At 33.2% G+C, this 19654-nt stretch overlaps 2 protein-coding genes and 1 non-coding gene across 6 annotated transcripts; 1 reads left to right on the forward strand and 2 right to left on the reverse strand.

Moving 5' to 3' along the window:
• Window positions 1-3921: 3921 nt before the first annotated feature.
• Window positions 3922-8129, reverse strand: LOC146911588 (AT-hook motif nuclear-localized protein 14-like). The gene is made up of 6 exons (XM_085725848.1): window positions 7709-8129; window positions 7454-7506; window positions 6144-6275; window positions 5142-5294; window positions 4425-4716; window positions 3922-4336 (listed from the first exon to the last, which is right to left on the reverse strand). The coding sequence occupies exons 1-6, from the start codon at window positions 8094-8096 to the stop codon at window positions 4272-4274; spliced, it is 1083 nt and encodes a 360-aa protein (XP_085581974.1). The 5' UTR covers window positions 8097-8129; the 3' UTR covers window positions 3922-4271.
• Window positions 8130-13262: 5133 nt separating this feature from the next.
• Window positions 13263-13343, forward strand: TRNAL-AAG (transfer RNA leucine (anticodon AAG)). Its single transcript has one exon. It is a non-coding gene; the product is annotated as a tRNA-Leu (tRNA).
• A 750-nt stretch (window positions 13344-14093) lies between these two features.
• Window positions 14094-18219, reverse strand: LOC146911590 (c-Myc-binding protein). Of its 4 annotated transcripts, none has more exons than XM_085725853.1 (6): window positions 16805-17017; window positions 16642-16714; window positions 16487-16535; window positions 16286-16409; window positions 14824-14915; window positions 14094-14471 (listed from the first exon to the last, which is right to left on the reverse strand). In XM_085725853.1, exons 1-5 carry the CDS (start codon window positions 16820-16822, stop codon window positions 14826-14828), a joined length of 354 nt encoding a protein of 117 aa, XP_085581979.1. In that variant the 5' UTR covers window positions 16823-17017; the 3' UTR covers window positions 14094-14471; window positions 14824-14825. The 4 variants fall into 4 exon arrangements, with proteins under 4 accessions (XP_085581979.1, XP_085581975.1, XP_085581978.1 ...); XM_085725849.1 differs by having other exon boundaries at window positions 14343-14471; window positions 16639-16714; window positions 16805-17009; XM_085725852.1 differs by lacking the exon at window positions 14094-14471 and adding an exon at window positions 18203-18219 and having other exon boundaries at window positions 14513-14915; window positions 16805-16966.
• Window positions 18220-19654: the final 1435 nt, after the last annotated feature.

The following is a 19654-nucleotide window of genomic DNA, read 5'->3' on the forward strand; positions in this document are numbered from 1 at the left end:
TTTCAGCATTTTTTTAAAAAATAATTATTTTTTTAAATTTTCCAGATTTTATTTTTTATTTTTAAAATTTTTACAGGGGGAAAACTGGAACTCGCCTAAATTACAGGGGGTAAAGACATAAAAAAATGACAAATGCCACGTGTACCCTATAAAAAAAATAAAAAATAAAATTAATTATACAGTCAGCACGCCACGTCAGCAGAAAAGGTGACTCAGCGCGCCACGTCACGCCACGTCATCAGCTGGGGGGGTCTCAAATGTGCTCAGGGGGGTTTTCGACGGAATCTTTATATTACAGGGTTGGAATCGAAAGAATCTTTTTTACAGGGGGGAAAACCAGAACTCGCCTATATTACAGGGGGGTAAAGACATATTAACCCTAAGTATAATATTAAGTTCAGCCTATGATATATTCCTTCTGTCCCTCAATAGATGATATAGTTGACTAAAAAAAATTATGAAAATTTAATATTTTAAAAATATTCATCGAGACGAATCCAACAACATCTTACATGATATTATTAATCTTTATGAATTAGTAGAAAAATATGGTCAAAATACGTCAAGTCAATAATATATATTGTCAAACAGGTCATCTATTGAGGGACGGAGGAGTATCCTCGTATAATTGTTTATTCCTGTCTAAGATCAGTTCATTCTTAGATTATGTCATTCATGATGTTATTGTTATGTTTAACGTTCAAACAAAACAAGCATCGACTGTGTTTTTTGGTGTGAATTGGGTTTCGTCCGTATGTACGTAATTATAAAAATTAATCTCTAAATTAGATAAGACCATAAATGACGAGGATTTAATATTGGTGCATTCTTTTTTTTTTTTGTAGTGGTCTTGTAGTGGTCGGGGTTTGAACCCCGGACCTTGCATATTTTTATGCATTGTTCAACCAACTGAGCTAAGCTCACGAGGACATATTGGTGCATTCTTTAAATCAACATGGATCTTCTTTTAAATATTAATAAATATAATAATCATCTTCATTCCCCCAAATTCCAAACAGACAAAAAATATCTCTTTTATTTTGGTTCATTAATGTTGATGGCTTATCAAGAAATGCTTGATTTTTTCTGTTTTGTATATATGCTGTCTTGCTACGCACAAAAATGTGCAGTTCCCTAACGTGCTGCTGAATGTTGAATGTTGATATGACCAATGACATGTTTTGGATTCCTATTCTCCCTTCCACTCCAAAAAAATATAGTTAAACCAACTTGTTTGTAATGACATGTATAAATATCAATCTTATCTTTTCCATACAAGTCTATGATATACAAGAGACATATATCTTCTTCCTATATACTCCCTATGGTCACATTTATAAATAAAATAATAATTTTTAGATTTATTTGATATCTAATGTATTTTGTCTATATATAGACCAAATACTATGTATTTTATGTATTCAATGAACGTAAAAAGTATTTTTTTTATTTATAAATGTGATCGGATGAAGTATAAGGTATTTTAACAATTTGATCAATAGATCTCATTAACTTAAATAAATGTATAAGGTATTTTTACTATTTGATCAATAGATCTCATTAACTTAAATAAAATACGAAGAAAACTAATGAGCCAAATAGTGGAAAATAAATTTGTGCAAGGTGTAATATCAATTTATTTATGCACATTAAACAATGCCTTCAAACACACCATAATGTTCTTGCAAGTGTAACTAGTTAACCGAAGAGTACAACAATGCTATATTGTATACCAACACTCATTCAAAAGATTGAATGTCGTCGCATTATTATTTTATTAAATTATTTTTGAAAATGTCTCAACGTGTATTTACATTTTTTACATAAAACATACATATCTATATTTAGAAACTGGGGTGGACAGCGGACGGTTTCGGCCGGTTTTCGGGGCCAAAAACTCATTCCGCCGTAACCCGCGGGTGACACTACAACCCCCATCTTCGTCCGTTTCAGCTTCGGTTTACCGAGATTTCGGTTTATCGGTTTGGTCACACGGTTTCGGCCGGTTTCGTCGGGGATGATTAAAACAAATTAATCGAGCAAGATTTAACACAAAATTGTCAAAAACATCCAACAAATTCAGAACTTTAGGCAAAAAAAAAACTCAAAAAATCAAACACAAGCAAACTCAAATATGGTGGTAAAGAATATGAGGAACAATCTTTGTATGGAGTGAAAAGATCTCTGGCAAGCACATATATAACCCCTATTCGTGAGAGAGAAGGGAGTTCTTTAGAAAAAAAAATAGTCAGAGGAAGGGATGAACTATGAATGAAGAAGATTTGAGGGAGAGTTATCAGTGAAAGGATGAAACGGCAGTCTGCAGATATGCTAATTCTAGGGTTTCAGAGAAATTTGAGTATTTATATGGTGTATGTTTTATGTTGGGTTGGGTTGGGCTGGGAAAATCTGTTGGGCTTAAGGAAATTGAACCAGCTGTGTATTCGGTTCGGGTTCGGTTACTGGTGGTGCTATCCACACCCCCCCGATGCCGTCCACTCTTATCCAATATAAACTGTTTCCCTTAACCCGCCCAACCGCCTAACCCGTTTCTACCCGCCCGTTTGCCTTATTGTCATCACGGGCCGGCCGGTTTTGGGCGGGTCGGCCCAATCTGTCCAGCCCTAAACTGGTATATGCCTCATTCCAAAAAAAAAAAAAAAACAGTTCATCCTCCACTTATTTCATATTTTCGAATTGGTATGTTTTCCGTTGATTGGACAGAATTACACATCACCAATGTCATGTGGACATTATTTTAAGCAGCAACGCAAACGAATAACATATTAAATATCCATATATCAGGTGTTGACTTAGATTTTTGCTTCCACAGCTTGCAAAATACAAATGACAGTGACCGTTTTTGAATTAGTCTCCTTGCTAATGTGAACCATCATATCCTTTTTCCACTGCAATTGATATTGTTCTCCTCATTCGGGTTTAATCAATGAGAATGTCCGTTTGTAATAACTGACATGCACACACACTGCCCTTCAAACAACTACGAACTTTAAGTATATAAATAAATTAATTTATTTATACATTAGCCTTTTCTTGCTTAAACTTACATATGAAGTCTCCACACCAGCTTTATTTTTTAGTTTCATACCCCATACCTGATACCTCTGCTTTCGTAGACAATTAGGTTGGATCTATTTGGTTCATGCCTCGTGATGTTTATGGTTCATGTTTTGAACCCAAAATTACTAACAAGACATAAGTCTTCAATAAGAGGCTATATAAAGACTGATTAATCCAACACAAGTTTTAACAAAATACTCGGAAACTTGAAAACAGGTAAAACATGAAAACATCCAATGATGTGAGAGAACCAAATATCCCATGTACAACACTGTCAACACATTCCTTTCTCATATCATCTATGTTCAGAATATAATCTTTATCCAAATAAGACGAGGAGAACACCTAAATAATGGACATTCAAATTAATTATTGAACCAATTTGATGAGAACCAACGTGAAATGGCGCGAAGCCGAGAACCAGCTGCAAAACTGACAGCACATATGGAAATCCAGGTTGGGGCGTACTACATTTAGGGGTGGGAATACCAAGTGCAATGTTATATTTTAATAAAGACAAATTTGGATTTTAACTAGGATAATTTTATCGATGTAACTAAAATTTTAACAGTCTATCTTCCCTCTCCTCCAAGTTTCCCCAATATGGGGGAGCAAAACGTGGTCTTGAGAGTATTTTGCTCCATTTCCTTCCACTCTCATCCAATTCTAACAATTGAACCAGACAAACATATTTTAAAATATTCCCTCCAATCATACAGACCCTTAGACAATCTAACATTAACCAACTACTTCTATCATTTCGCCACCAGGATGTAAAAGAAAACCCTAAATTTCCAAAATAAATAAATAAAAAATATGAAAAAGAATGGAGCAAGCACCTTGAAACGGAAGGGAAATATAGCCCACAAACTAAGCTAGGAAGCATATATATGTAAATATACCTACCTTATTTATCATGGTATAGGTAAACTACAGACCCACAAAAATGAAGAGGCATTAGTATTAGCCAGCCATTCTAATTTTTAAATACATCACAAGTAAATGAGGCAAAACAATATTTTTCAAGGACAAACATGCGTATAAATTCTCAGAAGTCAGAAGCCACGACCTTAACGGATGGCGCATACTATAAATGGCACCTCGTGACAAAGACTGCTGGTATGTAGTGGATATCATACAACTGTTAACCAGACATTGGTGCCATCGAACCCACAAGCCATCTCAAATTCTCAATCAGGAATTTGGTCATAGCCTCCATTCTCGGGAGACTGGTGAGACCCATGACCTGTTCTTCCTGCAATATTGAGAACTTCGCTTTAGTCTCATTTATACCATAAGAAAATCAGTGGAGGATGGTATACCAAAATCACTGGACTTCATACCTGACAGGTCATAACCAGCATGTCTTGAATCTGGATGACTCCCCCACTCTGTAGACCTGGGAGGTGTCACGTGCAAACCAAGTTGTTGAATCATGTAATGGCTTCCACCCATAGCTTGATGTTCATCATTTCCTCGGATTGGATTCCCGCTGGAAGAGTCGACTGTTTGGTGGAAACCTAAACTTGATGCTGGCTCGCCAACTGGTGATGGCAACTTACCAGCAGAGGGATCACCTTTTCCACCAGCACTAGTGTCCTTCTTGTTGTCCATAAAAAATGTACCGACAATGACCTGTAGGGATTAACTATTTATCAAAAATAACTTCTTGGTGTGAATGTAATTCATTATCAGGTGGTGCTTGGTAGGTGTGAAAGCAGGAAGGTGGAAAATAAAATAGTGATTTTGCCGAAATATCTATATTTATAACAATATAAAGTCTACATGTATCCCTGCTTTTCATTCCACTGATTTCACTACATAGTTACTCACAACTCTAGATGCCCACCTCATTTCCCCCTTTTTTGGCAGAAGTTGATTTTGTATTAAGTGCAGAATTATATTTTTTGTTCTGCCAGAAAAAGGCTATAACAGAAACTACAAAAGAAACAGGAAATGCAACGTAGAGAACCGCTCAATATTCACAAGGTAAAACAAATGCAAGACAGCGGTTCATATTTCCAACCTACAAATTCATTTGCAGTTCCTTCTAAGATTACCTGAACTGGACCAGCAGCTTTAAGGGGCCCACCAACACCACCACCTATGATTTGTCCATCAGAATTAGACAAGCATACGCTAAGACCACCACTTCGCCCTCCGGTTTCATTACGGACATAGGAACCAGTAAGCGAAATGATATCAAACCGACCCTGATATCAAAGCATTAAAGAATTAAAACATGAGAACTACAATATGAGCACATGACCAAATCATACACCTAAAAAATTAAAAAGATCAACTACTATTGTCCGCAGTACAGTGTTTTTATTAAATAGTAGACTAACCCATAAGCCATTATTACCACTGCTACGCACTAACATTAAGTTGCCAATCTAATATAGACACAATTTTCATAAACGTTCGTCCTATCTGTCCTCTTGAAGGTAGAAATATTCTTATAAGAAGTGGGATGAGACTATTTTGTTTGAACCTCCAACATCCACATCCAGATTTGACCACAAAAAGTTTTTTTGGTTAGTAAGTAGTAACTGTTGTGCGTACAAACTAGCCATAAGCACACAGATGCGTGCATGTATAAAATCAAAGAGATGAAGAGAACATAAGATAAGAGAAAAATAAAAAAATATGGACGGGGACAATCATGTATTGCTAATAGTATTTTTTATATTAACATTTACATACTAATATTTTTTTATTAGCATATTCAATCAACATGTGGATGCACAAGTGCCTTTTTTGGAACACCATGGGTAAAATGTAAAGATAAACCTTGGTTTCTTTAACACAAGTAGAAAAGATTAATCACCTGATTCTACGACAAGAGAAAATTATTAAATAAAAATGATAAAATTCAAAGTAATATAAATAGGAATATGAGCCTTGGTTATGATAACACTCAACAATTTTTTAACCATATGCTGCAAGTTTCAACAGTTCCGTTTCCTTTTGAAGATTGTTTGAAGAATAGGGATCATAGTATTACATAAAAAAAATATATATATAAAAAAAATGATAAAAAACAGCTATTAATATTTCACCTCATACATAATGTTGCCTCCTGAAGATGCTGGTTGACGGAGAGAGGCATTAGAGATGGAACCAGATGCAGACATAATGCATATCTCACCCCTATTTTGTTGCATAAATTGCATAATTTTCTGCCCAACATCCTATTGAATGCATACTCAAATAATTATAGAAGCAAGACATACAGAAAAAGATGAAAACCAAATTGGATAAATGGCAAACATGATATAGTCAAACACCGTTGATGCAGGAAAATTCACAATGACTGAAGAAGACAATTAAGATCCTAAAACATCTTGGCTGGTGGCGAACTTAAAGAGAAAGGGACTAACATCAGAAAAACACCTACAAGCATATTTTGCTTAAATAAATTGTTATTTGTAAAGATGTAAACAAATTTATTTTTGAGTGATGCTGTTATAGGTGAACTTCAGCAAGAGACCAGATGTTACTAGAGTGTCCCCTAAAAGCATTATTCTTGGATCAATTTATTTATCAAATCTCTGTCCATCAACTTATTTTCACTAAGGACATAATATACCAAGAAATTAGCATCTTAAAAATATTGAAATCCATATGAAAAATGCTATTGTCTCAATGAGAAATGGCTGAGCATATCGGCAATCAATCCTCCAAACCTGATATCTCGTCTAGGACTAATAAGTGCCAAAACAACCGTGGTGGCTAAGGATATACGTAGTAAATAAGAGGAACCAATAATTGATTATTTCTCCAAATCTAATCAAGGGAAGAAAAATTATATTTGTTTTTCAATGAATTGTCAGTGTGTTTGGTAGATACAAGACCCGTTTGTTTAAGTTTGTTAAAAAATCATTTTTTATGTTTTAGTTATGTATGTGCGTAAAAAAAAAAAATCATTTTGTTTAAAGAATGATTTTTATGCTAAAAATGAAAAGCTATTTTGATTAGCTTTGGAAGAAAACCCATAGAGGGAAATTCAAAACCTCCTTTTATAATAAATAATAAACAAGCACAAAATAAGATACTTTTCTTAAAGATCTCTATAAAAAATACTCTAAATTATTTATATCAAAACGAATTGAAAAAGAAACTTCACACAAACATAACTAAAATGACTTTTTCCCTCAAAAAAAAAAAAAAAAAAAAAAAAAACTAAAATGACTTTTTTTTTTTAATAATCTTAAACAAAATGGCCCAAACCCAAATACATTAACTTGAGCAATCAAGACTCTAATTGAGTCTGAATGTGAACCCGCGTCACTGTACTTACCAGGTGGTGCAGAAATTCAAAATGAAGAATCAATATTGAAAGTGAGTGAATAATAATAATAAAGCATACCTCACCAGCAGCAACAGCAATGACATGTGCACTGAAACCTTGTCCTGCATTGCCTGCATCACCCCATTACCATAACCATCAAACTAAATAAAATTAAGCACTTAATAGTTGATACCTTGAATTATGATAATCAATAAAATAGTTTCAAAAGCATAAATCAACAAAATTCATAACATAACAAAAAAGCGCCAAATCAATTCATGATTAAGAGAAGCACAAAAAAAGAAACCCTAGAAATTAGAGAAAGAATCAAACCTAGAGAGAGAGAATGAGATTTCTTAGAGGTGAAAGAAGGAGAAGGAGAGAAAGAGTGAGTATTCTTGTTGTTATCAAGAGTGGGAGAAAACGACGACGTAGAAGCTTTTTTAGCAGCTAGGGCTTGTTCAGGAGTACCATATTTTCTAGGTCTACCTCTCTTCCTCTTAGCTGGTTCAAGCTGAGAAGAAACAGCAGAAGAAGCCACTGAATGAGGGTAAAGTATGTGGGACCCATCCGTGTTTGGTAAAAGACCGTTCGTCGGAGATGCGGTGGTGGTGGTGGTTGTGGATACGGTGGTGGAGTTTTGTTGCTGTTGCTGGTGTTGTTGTTGTTGGTGGTTGTGGTGGTGGAAGAAAGAGCTTAATTGGTTGTCATTGGAGTCCATTTTTTTGACTTGATTTGTGCTGCCACGGCTGACGCTGCAATTTTTTTTATTTTTTATTTTAAATATAAATTATTTTTTGTAATAATAATAATGAATAATAATGAAAGAAAACAACTTTATTTATTGCTATATTATCTTGTAAGAAGTGTAGCTTGGATGGGCTCCTCACAAGTCTCAATACTGTGATTCGTGTTTTTTGTTTTAGTCTCCCATCTTGACCTACCTTTTCACTACCCCTATTCCCCACAATCTATTAATTCTTCAAATAAATAATTAGTAGTTTTGATATTTTCACAAATGTAGTTTATTTTGTTTGTATTAAAAAGAGAAATAATTAGTCATTTTACAAAATTATCTCGTATTAATAAAGAAATTCCAACTTAGATATATCTCCAAATCAAATTTATTTGAGCCCATATTCACAAATGAAAAAAATTAAAAGAGAAAAAAAAATTAAATGATCTCACTTAAATCATTTCTCTTTTAGTGTTTTACAGCTTGTCTACATGGAAGAGTCGCAGTATATCTATAGGAAGTCGACTTGTGCTTTTGAAATATGTCTTGTCCTTCATTTCGACCTATTTTCTTTCTTCAAGGCTCCATTATGTACCATTTATATTCTTGAATGTGTTTTTAATGCATTTTTTTATGGGGGGGGGGGGGGGGGGGGGGTGTCATAGGAAAACTACTTGGAATACATATGATACTATTTGTTTGAAAAATGAAGATGATGGTTTGGGGGTTTAGAGGTTGAAGGAGTTTAACACAGCTTTACTTGCTAAATGGTATTGGATAGAGTTGGAGGAGAGGGAGGGTTTTTGGCATCGGGTGCTATCTGCTAGGTATGGGGAGGAAGGGTAGGTTGCGGTTTGGTGGCAACAATTTAATAAAATTATCAAGGGTGTTGGGATGTTGGACAAGGGTTGGTTGATAAACAATGTTGCTAGGGTGGTAGGTCTTATACTTTTTTTTTAAGGATCATTGCGTTGAAGGTGTTCCTTTCACAACCATGTTTAATAAATTGGGTCATGTTAACTTGTGCCCTAAGGGCACATGTTAAGCAATCCAAAAATAGAAATATTCCATTAATATTTGTGCATTCAACTAATTAAAAGTCAACAAATTAAATGCAATACACGAATTCCAATAAAAAGTTTCTACATTTGACTCATTAACTTGTGCCTTGAGAGCACAAGTTAACATTTCCCTAATAAATTATATGAGTTGGCAGAGAACAAATTGGTTTCTGTTGCTAGCTGGTATGTTCAGTTTAGGGTGGGAAGTTAATGAAAAAGTTTGAAAGTGGAGTCGTAGGTTGTTTGTTTGGGAGGAAGATTTAGGGAGGGAGTGTGTGGAACCTTTATATTATGTTGCTTTACAAAGTACTAAGGAGGATAGTTGGATATGGAAGCTCCATTCTTCTAATATATATATGATGAGCAACGCCTATCAGATTTGGAGTGATGCAAATAACCATGACTTAAATGATAATGGTCACTGTAATTTCAGTAATATCTTGGTTAAAAGGTTGTTCGGTTAAAGGTATCTTTGTTCGCGTGACGTTTGCTTCTTATCGAGTTCCTAATAGAGACATTTTAGCGCGGCGGCAGGTACTTCCCTTTAATGATCAACAATGTACGGGAGGTTGCGGTTTTCATCGAAAGTGTGAATCATTTATTTGTCACTGTGCTTTTTACAGAAATATTTGGTATCTGATTTGCGAATGGCTATGGATTTTTTCAGCTGTTCCACACAACTTAATAGATCATCTAATTCAGTTTTAGTGGCATAGGTGGTTTCTCTAACAATTTTTATTTAGCATTCAACGCAAGAAACTTAGTCTTTAATTTCATATTAATTGCAACTAACACATCTTTCAGCATAACCCAAACACATCTTTTCTGATAACACATCGAATAAAATATACTCCCTCCGGTCCTATTTACAAGAGACAATTAATTTTTTAGATACATTAAATAATTTCTGTATTTGGTTTAGATTCTTGACTAGATACATAAATTATTCAATGTATCTAAAAAGTCAACTTTCTCTTGTAAATAGGACCGGAGGGAGTATTTCGATTTAAACCATCAATATGCAAGAAACTTAGTCTTTTCCTCTGAAGAATTAATAAGCTCTTCTTTATGCTGAAAGATGTGTTAGTTGCAGTTGTTTGGGTTATCGGAAACGAGAGAAACAAACACATCTTTCAGCATAAAGAAGAGCTTATTAATTCTTAAGAGGAAAAGACTAAGTTTCTTGCATAATGATGGTTTAAATTGAAATATATTTTATTCGATTTCGACTATAATTTTTGAAGGCAAAACCCTTTTCTTAGTCTTAGGGTTGTAACTCAGCCTTTCTCTCTTTCCCATGTTGCATGAGTATTGTTTTATTTTCATTCAACATTGTATTTTGGTGCTTTTAAGTCTTCCTAGGCACTTTTGTCAACAAAAGGAAAATCTTTCAAGACAATTCTTGTGTTGGATGACTCTATTGTTGTGGTAATATATTCCATTCTAGCCTCTTTAAAACAAAAAATTTGTCAACTTTTTCCAATTGATCAATTAATTTTTAAATTTTTTAAAATTGATCATATATAGGAGTAACATTTTTTATTATACTCCCTCCATTTCAAAATACATGTCCAATTTTTTCAATGTATACTATTCGCTTGACTTACTTTGACCATACTTTTTAACTTATGTATAAATACAAATATTAGCATGTAAGATGTTGTTAGATTTGTCTCGACAAATATTTTCAAAATATTAAATTTTTATAATTTTTTTACTTTAGATAATTAAAGATATTAACGGTCAAAATTGTGCATTGACATATGTGAAGTGGTTGACTTGAACATGTATTTTGAAACGGAAGGAGTAAAAACACAAGTGACGTTTTATAATTTAGAAAATTCACATGGACATCTAAGATTCATTCCGTGTCTTTTTCTCCCTGCACTTCTTTGAATTTTTCGAAGCAATATTTTCAGGAGAAACACTTGTGTGGACCAGGACCAAAGAATTTTGGTTTGGTCACACACACAAGTTTTTTCCTTCTCTCTATTCTCTTCTCTCTTCTCCATTTTCTCTCTCTTCTCTCTTCTCTCTCTTCTCTTTTTTCTCTTTGTGTGACCAAAGAGAACTTGTGTGGACCAGGACCACACAAGATTTTCTCTATTTTCAGTCAAAAGGATTCTTAAATTTACAAAAATAAATAGTCATCTACTCATCTCTCCAACAAACATAAGTAGTCATCCACTCATCTCTCCAAATATGAAAATCAAAATTTTCCAAGAAACAATAAATGGTTTATTTTCAAGACACCTAGTAGTATTAATTAATGGTTTATTTGAAAAAGAAACAATAAATGTATCTACTAATTTGAAAAAAAAAACTTATATTCAAGAACAAAGTTTTAGTCAAATAAATGTTTATATTTAGAAGCGGGGGATATAAATGATTATTTGTACCAATCACAAAATATAACATAAAAACGACAATGCAACTTGACCATAACTTAAAGACTGATGTTGTTGTAATATGAAAGACCGAATCCTAAAACATAAATCTTAAATATAAAGATCGATTCCTAAAACACACTCATTCCGGTCACTATTATATGTAAGGGAAATGCTAACAAGTGCCTTAAGGGCACTTGATAAGAAACTTAAAGTAGTAACTTTATCTTGGAAATTGTGCATTCAACTTATTGAAATAGTAAAAAACAACTTTTTCTACATGAAATTTCACAATTATTTTCTTTTTTGATTCCTTAACCATTGCCCTAAGGGCAATGGTTAGCAAAACCCTATATGTAAAAATCAACTTTTTAAGTTCATTCATTAAATGATGTATTTAGTCTATATTATTGACCAAATACATAATTCAATGAATGAACCTAAAAAATTGATTTTTGATTATAGTAGTGATCAGAGGGAGCAAAGCTTAAAAATTAATTAAAAAAAAAAGGATTACACATAAAAAGACTCCATGTATAATTTTTCCTATTCGTTAGTATTTTGAACGGAGTAGTATATAGTACTCCCTCCGTCCCGGAATATCTGATCCATTTTCTAAAAAAAAGTGTCCCAAAATAACTGAGTCATTTCAATTTTCAATACAACTTTCATCATTCCCAATACAATATAACACTAAATAATACTACTTTTATCATTTCCAATACAATATATTCCACTTTCCCCTTTATTTATACATTTTTCTTAATCTGTGTGAAATAAGCCAAGGGGTCAAATAAATTGGGACGGAGGGAGTACTTTTATTTTTTGACAAAACGGTATTTTGAACGGAGTAGTATATAGTACTTTTATTTTTTGACAAAACGGAGTAGTATATACATATAGTAATATTTTTTCGTTGCTAAATTAGTGACATATTTGCATAAAATATTTGTCCTAAAATGAATGATTTTTTTTTTTTAAATTTTTAATACAACATTAATTTTCTTAATTTTCCTAATTATACCAGACTTGGATTCTCTCTTTCCAATTTCTCTCATTCTCACTTCTATCTCAATCTCTCGTACCTTTTTTTCTTCATCAAAGTATACAAAGTTAATTAAAAAGAGATAAGAGAGTTAAGAGAGGGACAAGAAATAGTGAAGCATATATCTATGGGTGATGGGTGGTAAGTACGTGGATATTTGTGTGGAAGACAACCAATTCGTGGGTAGTGAGTGGTGGTGACACGGACAGTGAGACACTGACAACCAAAGATACTAGTACTTCTATTCCAAACAGATAAGAGCCTGCCTTCTCACTCACTTGGTCCACTTACTATCATTCTTGTTGGCTTTGGCTCAGATTCCTTGTGAACATCGAACACCGACTATACAACATTTCTTTATCCATCTTATTTCTGCATTTATCTATATAATTTGACCAAAAATATCTTCTATGGAAATAACAAAGCTAACCATATAAACGAGGCAGGATAAAATCTACAGAATTCTCACAAAAAATGAGACTCAAAGAAGATGGTCTAAGATTGACCATTTACAAGAATTTGAGTGGCCTAAACTTGCTTGAGAATCCGTATGCTATTAACTTCTCTTTAGGGTATCATCACGAAGGAAACATTTTACTGCACATATTAATTAAACAAACTGTGTAAATAATTTTAGGCGTGAAACTGTCATAACATTGTTGAGATGGCCGAGTTGGTCTAAGGCGCCAGATTAAGGTTCTGGTCCGAAAGGGCGTGGGTTCAAATCCCAGTCTCAACATTTCTTTTGAGCAATTTTTCTCAAACATATGTCTAACAAAGACCACTTACTTACTTGAGCAATTTTTCTCAAACATATTCTCAAACATATGTCTAACAAAGACCACTTACTTACCGAAAATTTGCTCTAAATTCACTTGGCAAACTTCAAACTTACCGAAAATTTACATGATATGAACATGATAATTCTATCTCAACTTCAGCTTTTAAATGTACAGTTAACCACTTGGCAAACTTCAAACCCAACATGAACATGATAATTCTATCTCAACTTCAGCTTTTAAATGTACAGTTAACAAATAAGCATAAAAATTCAAACATGATGGATGTATTTGAATGTTTTTCTTTTCCAGCATTTGTATTGTTAACTCGGAATGACTGTGAATATGAAGATATCGTTCATCCTCTCAAAAATGATGATATTGTTCATTTTAGTTTCAAGACTGTCTAATTTTCTAAATTTCCTAATTTAGGCACACACACAAAAAAAGTATAATTAAAAACCTATTTTATAACTAAATTTTAAATAGGTCTAAAAATTATAATTTTAAACTTTATATAACAAATCTTTGCCGTTGCTGCTGTTTTTTTTTTTGACGCAATGATGATTATTGTTGCCGTGTAGTGTAACATAACATCTAAAGTTAGACTTTTTTTTTTTTGGTCGAAAAAGTTAAGAGACTTTTTAAATAACTTAAACGCTGTTGCATTAGCTGGTTAACATTAGTGCTTAACATACTCTCACCACTACTGGAAGAAAAAGCAATCTGCCAATTTATTTATATTTCATATAGAAACCAGATTCATTCCCTCTCATGTTGTTTACTTACAACAAACCTTTCAATGGAATGTGATAATATAAGTTTTCAATTTCATTTCAAACATAGAGACAATTCAACTCCACCAGAAGCGAAGCATTAATGCAGTGCTTCCACCATACTTACGGTTACGGATATCTGACTCAGTTGTTACCCAGAATTGGTATTGCCGCTCTTGATTATCGACAGTTCAACTGTGCCATTTTGGTCCGTGACATTATTAAAAATTCCACCATAGTTACAGAGTTAGCACTTTGTATGTAAGATAGGATCGCATATACTGGAGCTTCACATTTTCCTCTTCCTCATTTCTGCATTAACAAATTCAAGAAAACTAGTACATGCAAATAGGTTCGAATAATCATCGAAAATCCATTCCACCACAATTAATTGTAATCTAATAAGCAACTGGTATTGTGTTAGTTTTTTTTTGAGATATAATGATAACTTGATAAGAAATCAATACCATTTTACAGATATAAATCAGAATTCAAGCAAAAGAAAGAGATAATATTGGTGAGGTAGGGGGAAGGTGATTACAAGTTATAACGGAGCAGAGACAAGAAACAATGAACAAACCAACATTAACATATAACGACTCAATGACAAAAAAGCAACAGAAAAGTTGAAAACCAGTTAGATACTCCAGTAATGTAACGTAACCTTCAAGAATCATCTTTATTTGGTGATTCATGATCAGTTGTTTCCTTAGTAGATACCATTGCCAAGGCATGGGAGCTTTTCATTTCTTCCAACTGTCAAGCAGTATAGAACGTAGTGAATTAGTGATTTTATAAACCTTATGATCAGTCAAGCAAGAAATAAAAGCAACTAGCTTAAGAGAAATCATGAATGCATGTGTCAGCCGACAATTTTACCATATCACACAAGTTAGATATTCAGCATGTTTCAAGAATACATCAGAATATCAGATGACAGATAAGATTATGGAGAACCATCTGTGTTCATTCCAGAGGTATGTATGGCAACAGATGATAATTAACCTGATACACTTTTCCAATCCATATAAATGTTGATTTGATAAGCTATGTGATTTTTTTTATGGAAGCACATAATCTTTGGATGTAATAATCTTATTACAATTATCAAGCACAATCAGGGATAACGATTGGCTGATGTCTTCTTTTATTCTCTTCTTCTGTCACTTGTCAGTCCACAACTTCATTCCTTTCTGTACTTATAGTTAATTGTAAAGAACAATGTCAAGGTTCATACACGATCTTTTTTAAACATAGCCGAGTTTGCTAACTACACAAGACATTAACTCAATATAACAAACACTTGAAGTCCAGATTCTAGTCGCTAATCAATGATCCCACATTTTATATCACAATGTTTACAGAGTGAGCATATTTATTTCTGCTGCGATAGTAAATCCAAATATCACGGCTTTCACAACCCCAGCACATAATGAGCAGCAGTATAGTTGCATACACAACACCCATAACTATTTCCTATTATTTTGACTCGAATAACTTTTTATCCGTCTAATATAAATCTTTTCTAGTTTAGTCCTTACAAAAGAATTTGTTTTGGTTATACTTGTGATTCTTGAAAGTAGAAACATGACATTTACTTTTGGTTCTTATTACTTTTGTTTTAATCCTGTAACCACTGTTGGAAATAGTACCAGTCACAAGGACTAAAATCAACACCATTCATATAATATATTACTACATGATTAATTTCATATGAACAAAATATTAAAGACTAATGTTAAAGAGTCCTGCATTAGATGAGAGATAGCTTAAACAAGTGTTTATGGGTGGGGGCAGTCCTCACCTCGCAAACCGGTTTTGTGGGGTTGCGTTAGGCCCAACCATGAATTCTAAGATGGTATCAGAGCCCGGTAGATCTTTGTTTGATCTAACCACAAATTCTAAGAACTAAACTAGCTTATCCAAGTGACTAAATTTATTATCAAAGTTGAAATTAGTGTTTACTTTAGGTATAAAAGTTATTTTGGCCTATAAATTTGACAAACTTCAAAGTCGATGGAAATAAAAAGTTATGGTATATGCCGCATCAGTTTGTATCACAGACTGCATTTCACAACCCCAGAACATCCTGAATCCTAAAAAAAAAAAAAAAAAACAGTAGCTACCTCTTTGCAAGTGTTGTGGTGTGCAGTGAGGAGGTCATTATATCTGATTTGTAGATCAGAGAATTGAGCTTGCAATTTTTCATATTCAGAGATGGAAGGACAGCTTAGTTTCTGTTGAATGAACCTGCCCAGCCAACCAACAACCTCGTCATCTTACAATGCTCAAATTCAAATCAAAGAAGGGGGAAGAAAGGAACATACTCAAGAGCAGAAGAAGGTTTGTCGTTTTGTTCATATAAAGAAACAAGAACTGCAACAACAACAGTAACAAAACAAACAATGGTTGGATTAATTGATTCCAACAAAGAAAGAAAGAAAGAAAGAATAAAAAGTAAAGTAGAAACATATATTACCACCTTTGGTGAGAGCGTCAACAGCTCCACTTGATTCAAGATATTTTCTAAATGCTTCCTTCTTCGCTTCCTTTTCCTGTCAATTAAGTGAGAAAGATTCATCATCATCATCATCATTATTAGCTGGAAGTAGAAGAAAAGAGAAGAGAAGAGAAGAGAAGATAACCTCTTTGTATCGCATCATATTATTATTATTATTATTATTATGTCTTGTTTGCTTTGCCTTGCTTGCTTGGTTGGAACTTAGTTGATTTAGTAGTACTCACTCACTGTCTGTCAGCTGTGATCTGTCTATCTCCACGGCTGTTGAGTTGAGTTGAGTTGTACACTGCCAAAGCAACCATTTTTATTATTCATTTTCACTAGGAGACAAGAAATTGAAAATTGATTTCAGTAAATATATATATATATATATATATATATATATATATATGGGTTTGCTACAATAGACCCACTCATTTTCATGAAGGTCTATTTTAGCAAGCAACACCTTTTCACTTGGACACAAATGCCCATGTTTTTGTTTTTTGAGAAAGTTAATACTAAAGGGTACAAATGTAATTTCCATTAAAATGTTAGATTTTCTTTTTATTTTTACGAGATCTACGCAGGTCCACTATTCTCTTTCTTCCTTCTCTTTTGCTTCTTCTCTCACCATTTTACCTGAGTTTATGATTCATCATCAATCTCTTGAATTTACATAATTGTTACCTGCATCAATTTCTTTTCACCAAACATGTTTTTGGTTAAACAGAGAAAAAATGAGCCACCGTTAATTCCAGGAAATGACAATGATTCAATATCACAAATATCTATCCTGAGGGATTTTTACTCTTATTCCTAAAAGTTTGATTATTGCTGAGTAAAAAATTGAGGTCGATAGCATTTTCATTCCTTTGTTTTCTTTCTTGTTGAAGTTTAGATTTTTGTTCACGTGGCACTTGCAATCCTCTACCAATATAGTGTTGAAAAATGAGGTTGTATAATTGTTTTATTGAATTTTAATTCAATTGAATTGTATCGACAATCATGTGTTGAATCTTAAAACAAACTTCTGGAGTTGTTGTTGTTTTCTTTTACCCATCACGTCCTTTTTTGTTTTTTTATAAGGCTAAAATCTAATTCAATGATACACAATGTAATACCTCTTCTTCAGTAAAAGAATTCTTGCATATGATTTCAAGTGAATGGAAGCAAAGCAGAGTAGAAACACATCACCAATTCATAGAACATGGTGAGCGGCAATAGCAAAAGAGAAGGAAGAAAGGGAATGGTGGACATGTATAGATCTCGTAAAAATAAAAAGAAAATCTAACATTTTAATGGAAATTACATTTGTATCCTTTAGTATTAACTTTCTCAAAAAACAAAAACATGGGCATTTGTGTCCAAGTGAAAAGGTGTTGCTTGCTAAAATAGACCTTCATAAAAATGAGTGGGTCTATTGTAGCAAATCCCATATATATATATATATATATATATATATATATATATATATATATATATATATATATATATATATATATATATAGAAATGGAAAAAAAAATTAAAAAAAAACCCAACCAAGCATGAGGAAGGCTAGGCATTAGAGTAGTGATCCTCTAGTTGTTAGTTTACAATAATTAGCATACAACTCACTACTTGTATAAATATCTTTGTATTGATCCATTTCAATCTAATGAAAAACAAGAGATTCATTCATTTTCTCTCTAGTCATAATACTAGGAGCATAACCCCACAACCAACTAACCCTTGTGACAAATCCACTACTTGACACTTGATGCCAACACAAAATAGATTCATGATTCCACTCGTTGAAGGAACAAATGTGACTTATACCTCTCATCTTGTAAAAGGAACTCAAAGGTGTCAAACATCTTAATACAAATGATACATATACCTTGAACATTAAGAGTCTGTTTGATGCGCAAGGTATGATAGAGACAAGATAGAATATAAAACAGGATAAGGATAAGATATGATAGAGACAGAATACCAGTTAGCATATCATGTGTTTGATGTGCATAAAATAACAAACATGATAACAAACGTGATATCATGTGTTTGTCGTTCCCTCTTGAGTTTGATCTTTCCTTGTTTCTTTTACTCCTACCTCTTCCTCTTGAGATACTTAAGTATTCACCACTATCTTCCACCTCTGAGCCCTTAAGAATGGTTAGCTCATTCGTCCTAATCGCCAATTGGACCTTCTCTAAGGTGATAATGCCTCTACTTAAAAGAACTAACCGTCAAGCTCCACTTCAATATTTTGTAAATCGTCAATGATTTTTTTGAATTTTCTCACCTGGTCCACCATGAATTTAACACTGCCATCCTGAATGAATTTAGTTGTTGTTTCAGACATAACCAATGACTTGGTCATATACAATGATTTTAGCTTGGTCCACATCTTCGTTGCAATCTTTTCCCTATGGCTACCCTCAACAATTAATTTTTGAGCACAAGATAATGGAACCACCTGCTTTAATTATCATCTTAGTCTTCTATGATTTGGTTAGATTGTTAGGCATTGAAGCTTCACCATTCAAAGCATCTACACATTATTGTTGAATTAGATTGTTTCCATCTTCACTTTCCACAATCCAAAATTGTTATTAAAAAAAAAAAATCTCAGTATCTCATTTATTACCCACGACACTCACTTAAAAGATTTGTTCCCTTCCCACAAACCCCTACCACTTGTTGATGGTTTCAACAAGAATGCGAAACAAATAACAATAACTATACAAACTAAATATCCTAAACAACAACTACAACAACCAAGAACAAATCTCTAATTGTAATGCACTATGAAACATTCAATCTAAAGAACAAGATAAAGAAAGTATAGAAACTATCACGCCAATATTATTTACCCAATTCAACTTAGATTGACCTACATATACTGGAGAGAGCAACTCTCCAATCCACTTCCAATGAATCTTTGCAAGAGATATAAAACAGTTAAAAAAATAATAATTTAAAGAGCTCAACAAAGAGTAAATCCTGATTTTT

This window comes from Medicago sativa, chromosome 7 (genome assembly GCF_051527215.1).
Source record: "Medicago sativa cultivar Bolivia chromosome 7, Bolivia_mono, whole genome shotgun sequence".
NCBI classification, from domain to species: Eukaryota; Viridiplantae; Streptophyta; class Magnoliopsida; order Fabales; family Fabaceae; genus Medicago; species Medicago sativa.

Excerpts from the sequence above, each read along its gene's own strand:
- LOC146911588 (XM_085725848.1), bottom strand. The coding sequence starts at position 8,096 with ATGGACTCCAATGACAACCAATTAAGCTCTTTCTTCCACCACCACAAC. Across the intron at positions 7,507-7,708 it reads ATCTCATTCTCTCTCTCTAG|GCAATGCAGGACAAGGTTTC; the intron begins GTTTGATTCTTT and ends GGGGTGATGCAG. Across the intron at positions 4,717-5,141 it reads AAGCTGCTGGTCCAGTTCAG|GTCATTGTCGGTACATTTTT; the intron begins GTAATCTTAGAA and ends TAATCCCTACAG.
- LOC146911590 (XM_085725849.1), bottom strand. Across the intron at positions 16,536-16,638 it reads TGACGCTCTCACCAAAGGTG|TTCTTGTTTCTTTATATGAA; the intron begins GTAATATATGTT and ends TTGTTGTTGCAG. Across the intron at positions 14,916-16,285 it reads ACCACAACACTTGCAAAGAG|TTGGAAGAAATGAAAAGCTC; the intron begins GTAGCTACTGTT and ends ACTGCTTGACAG.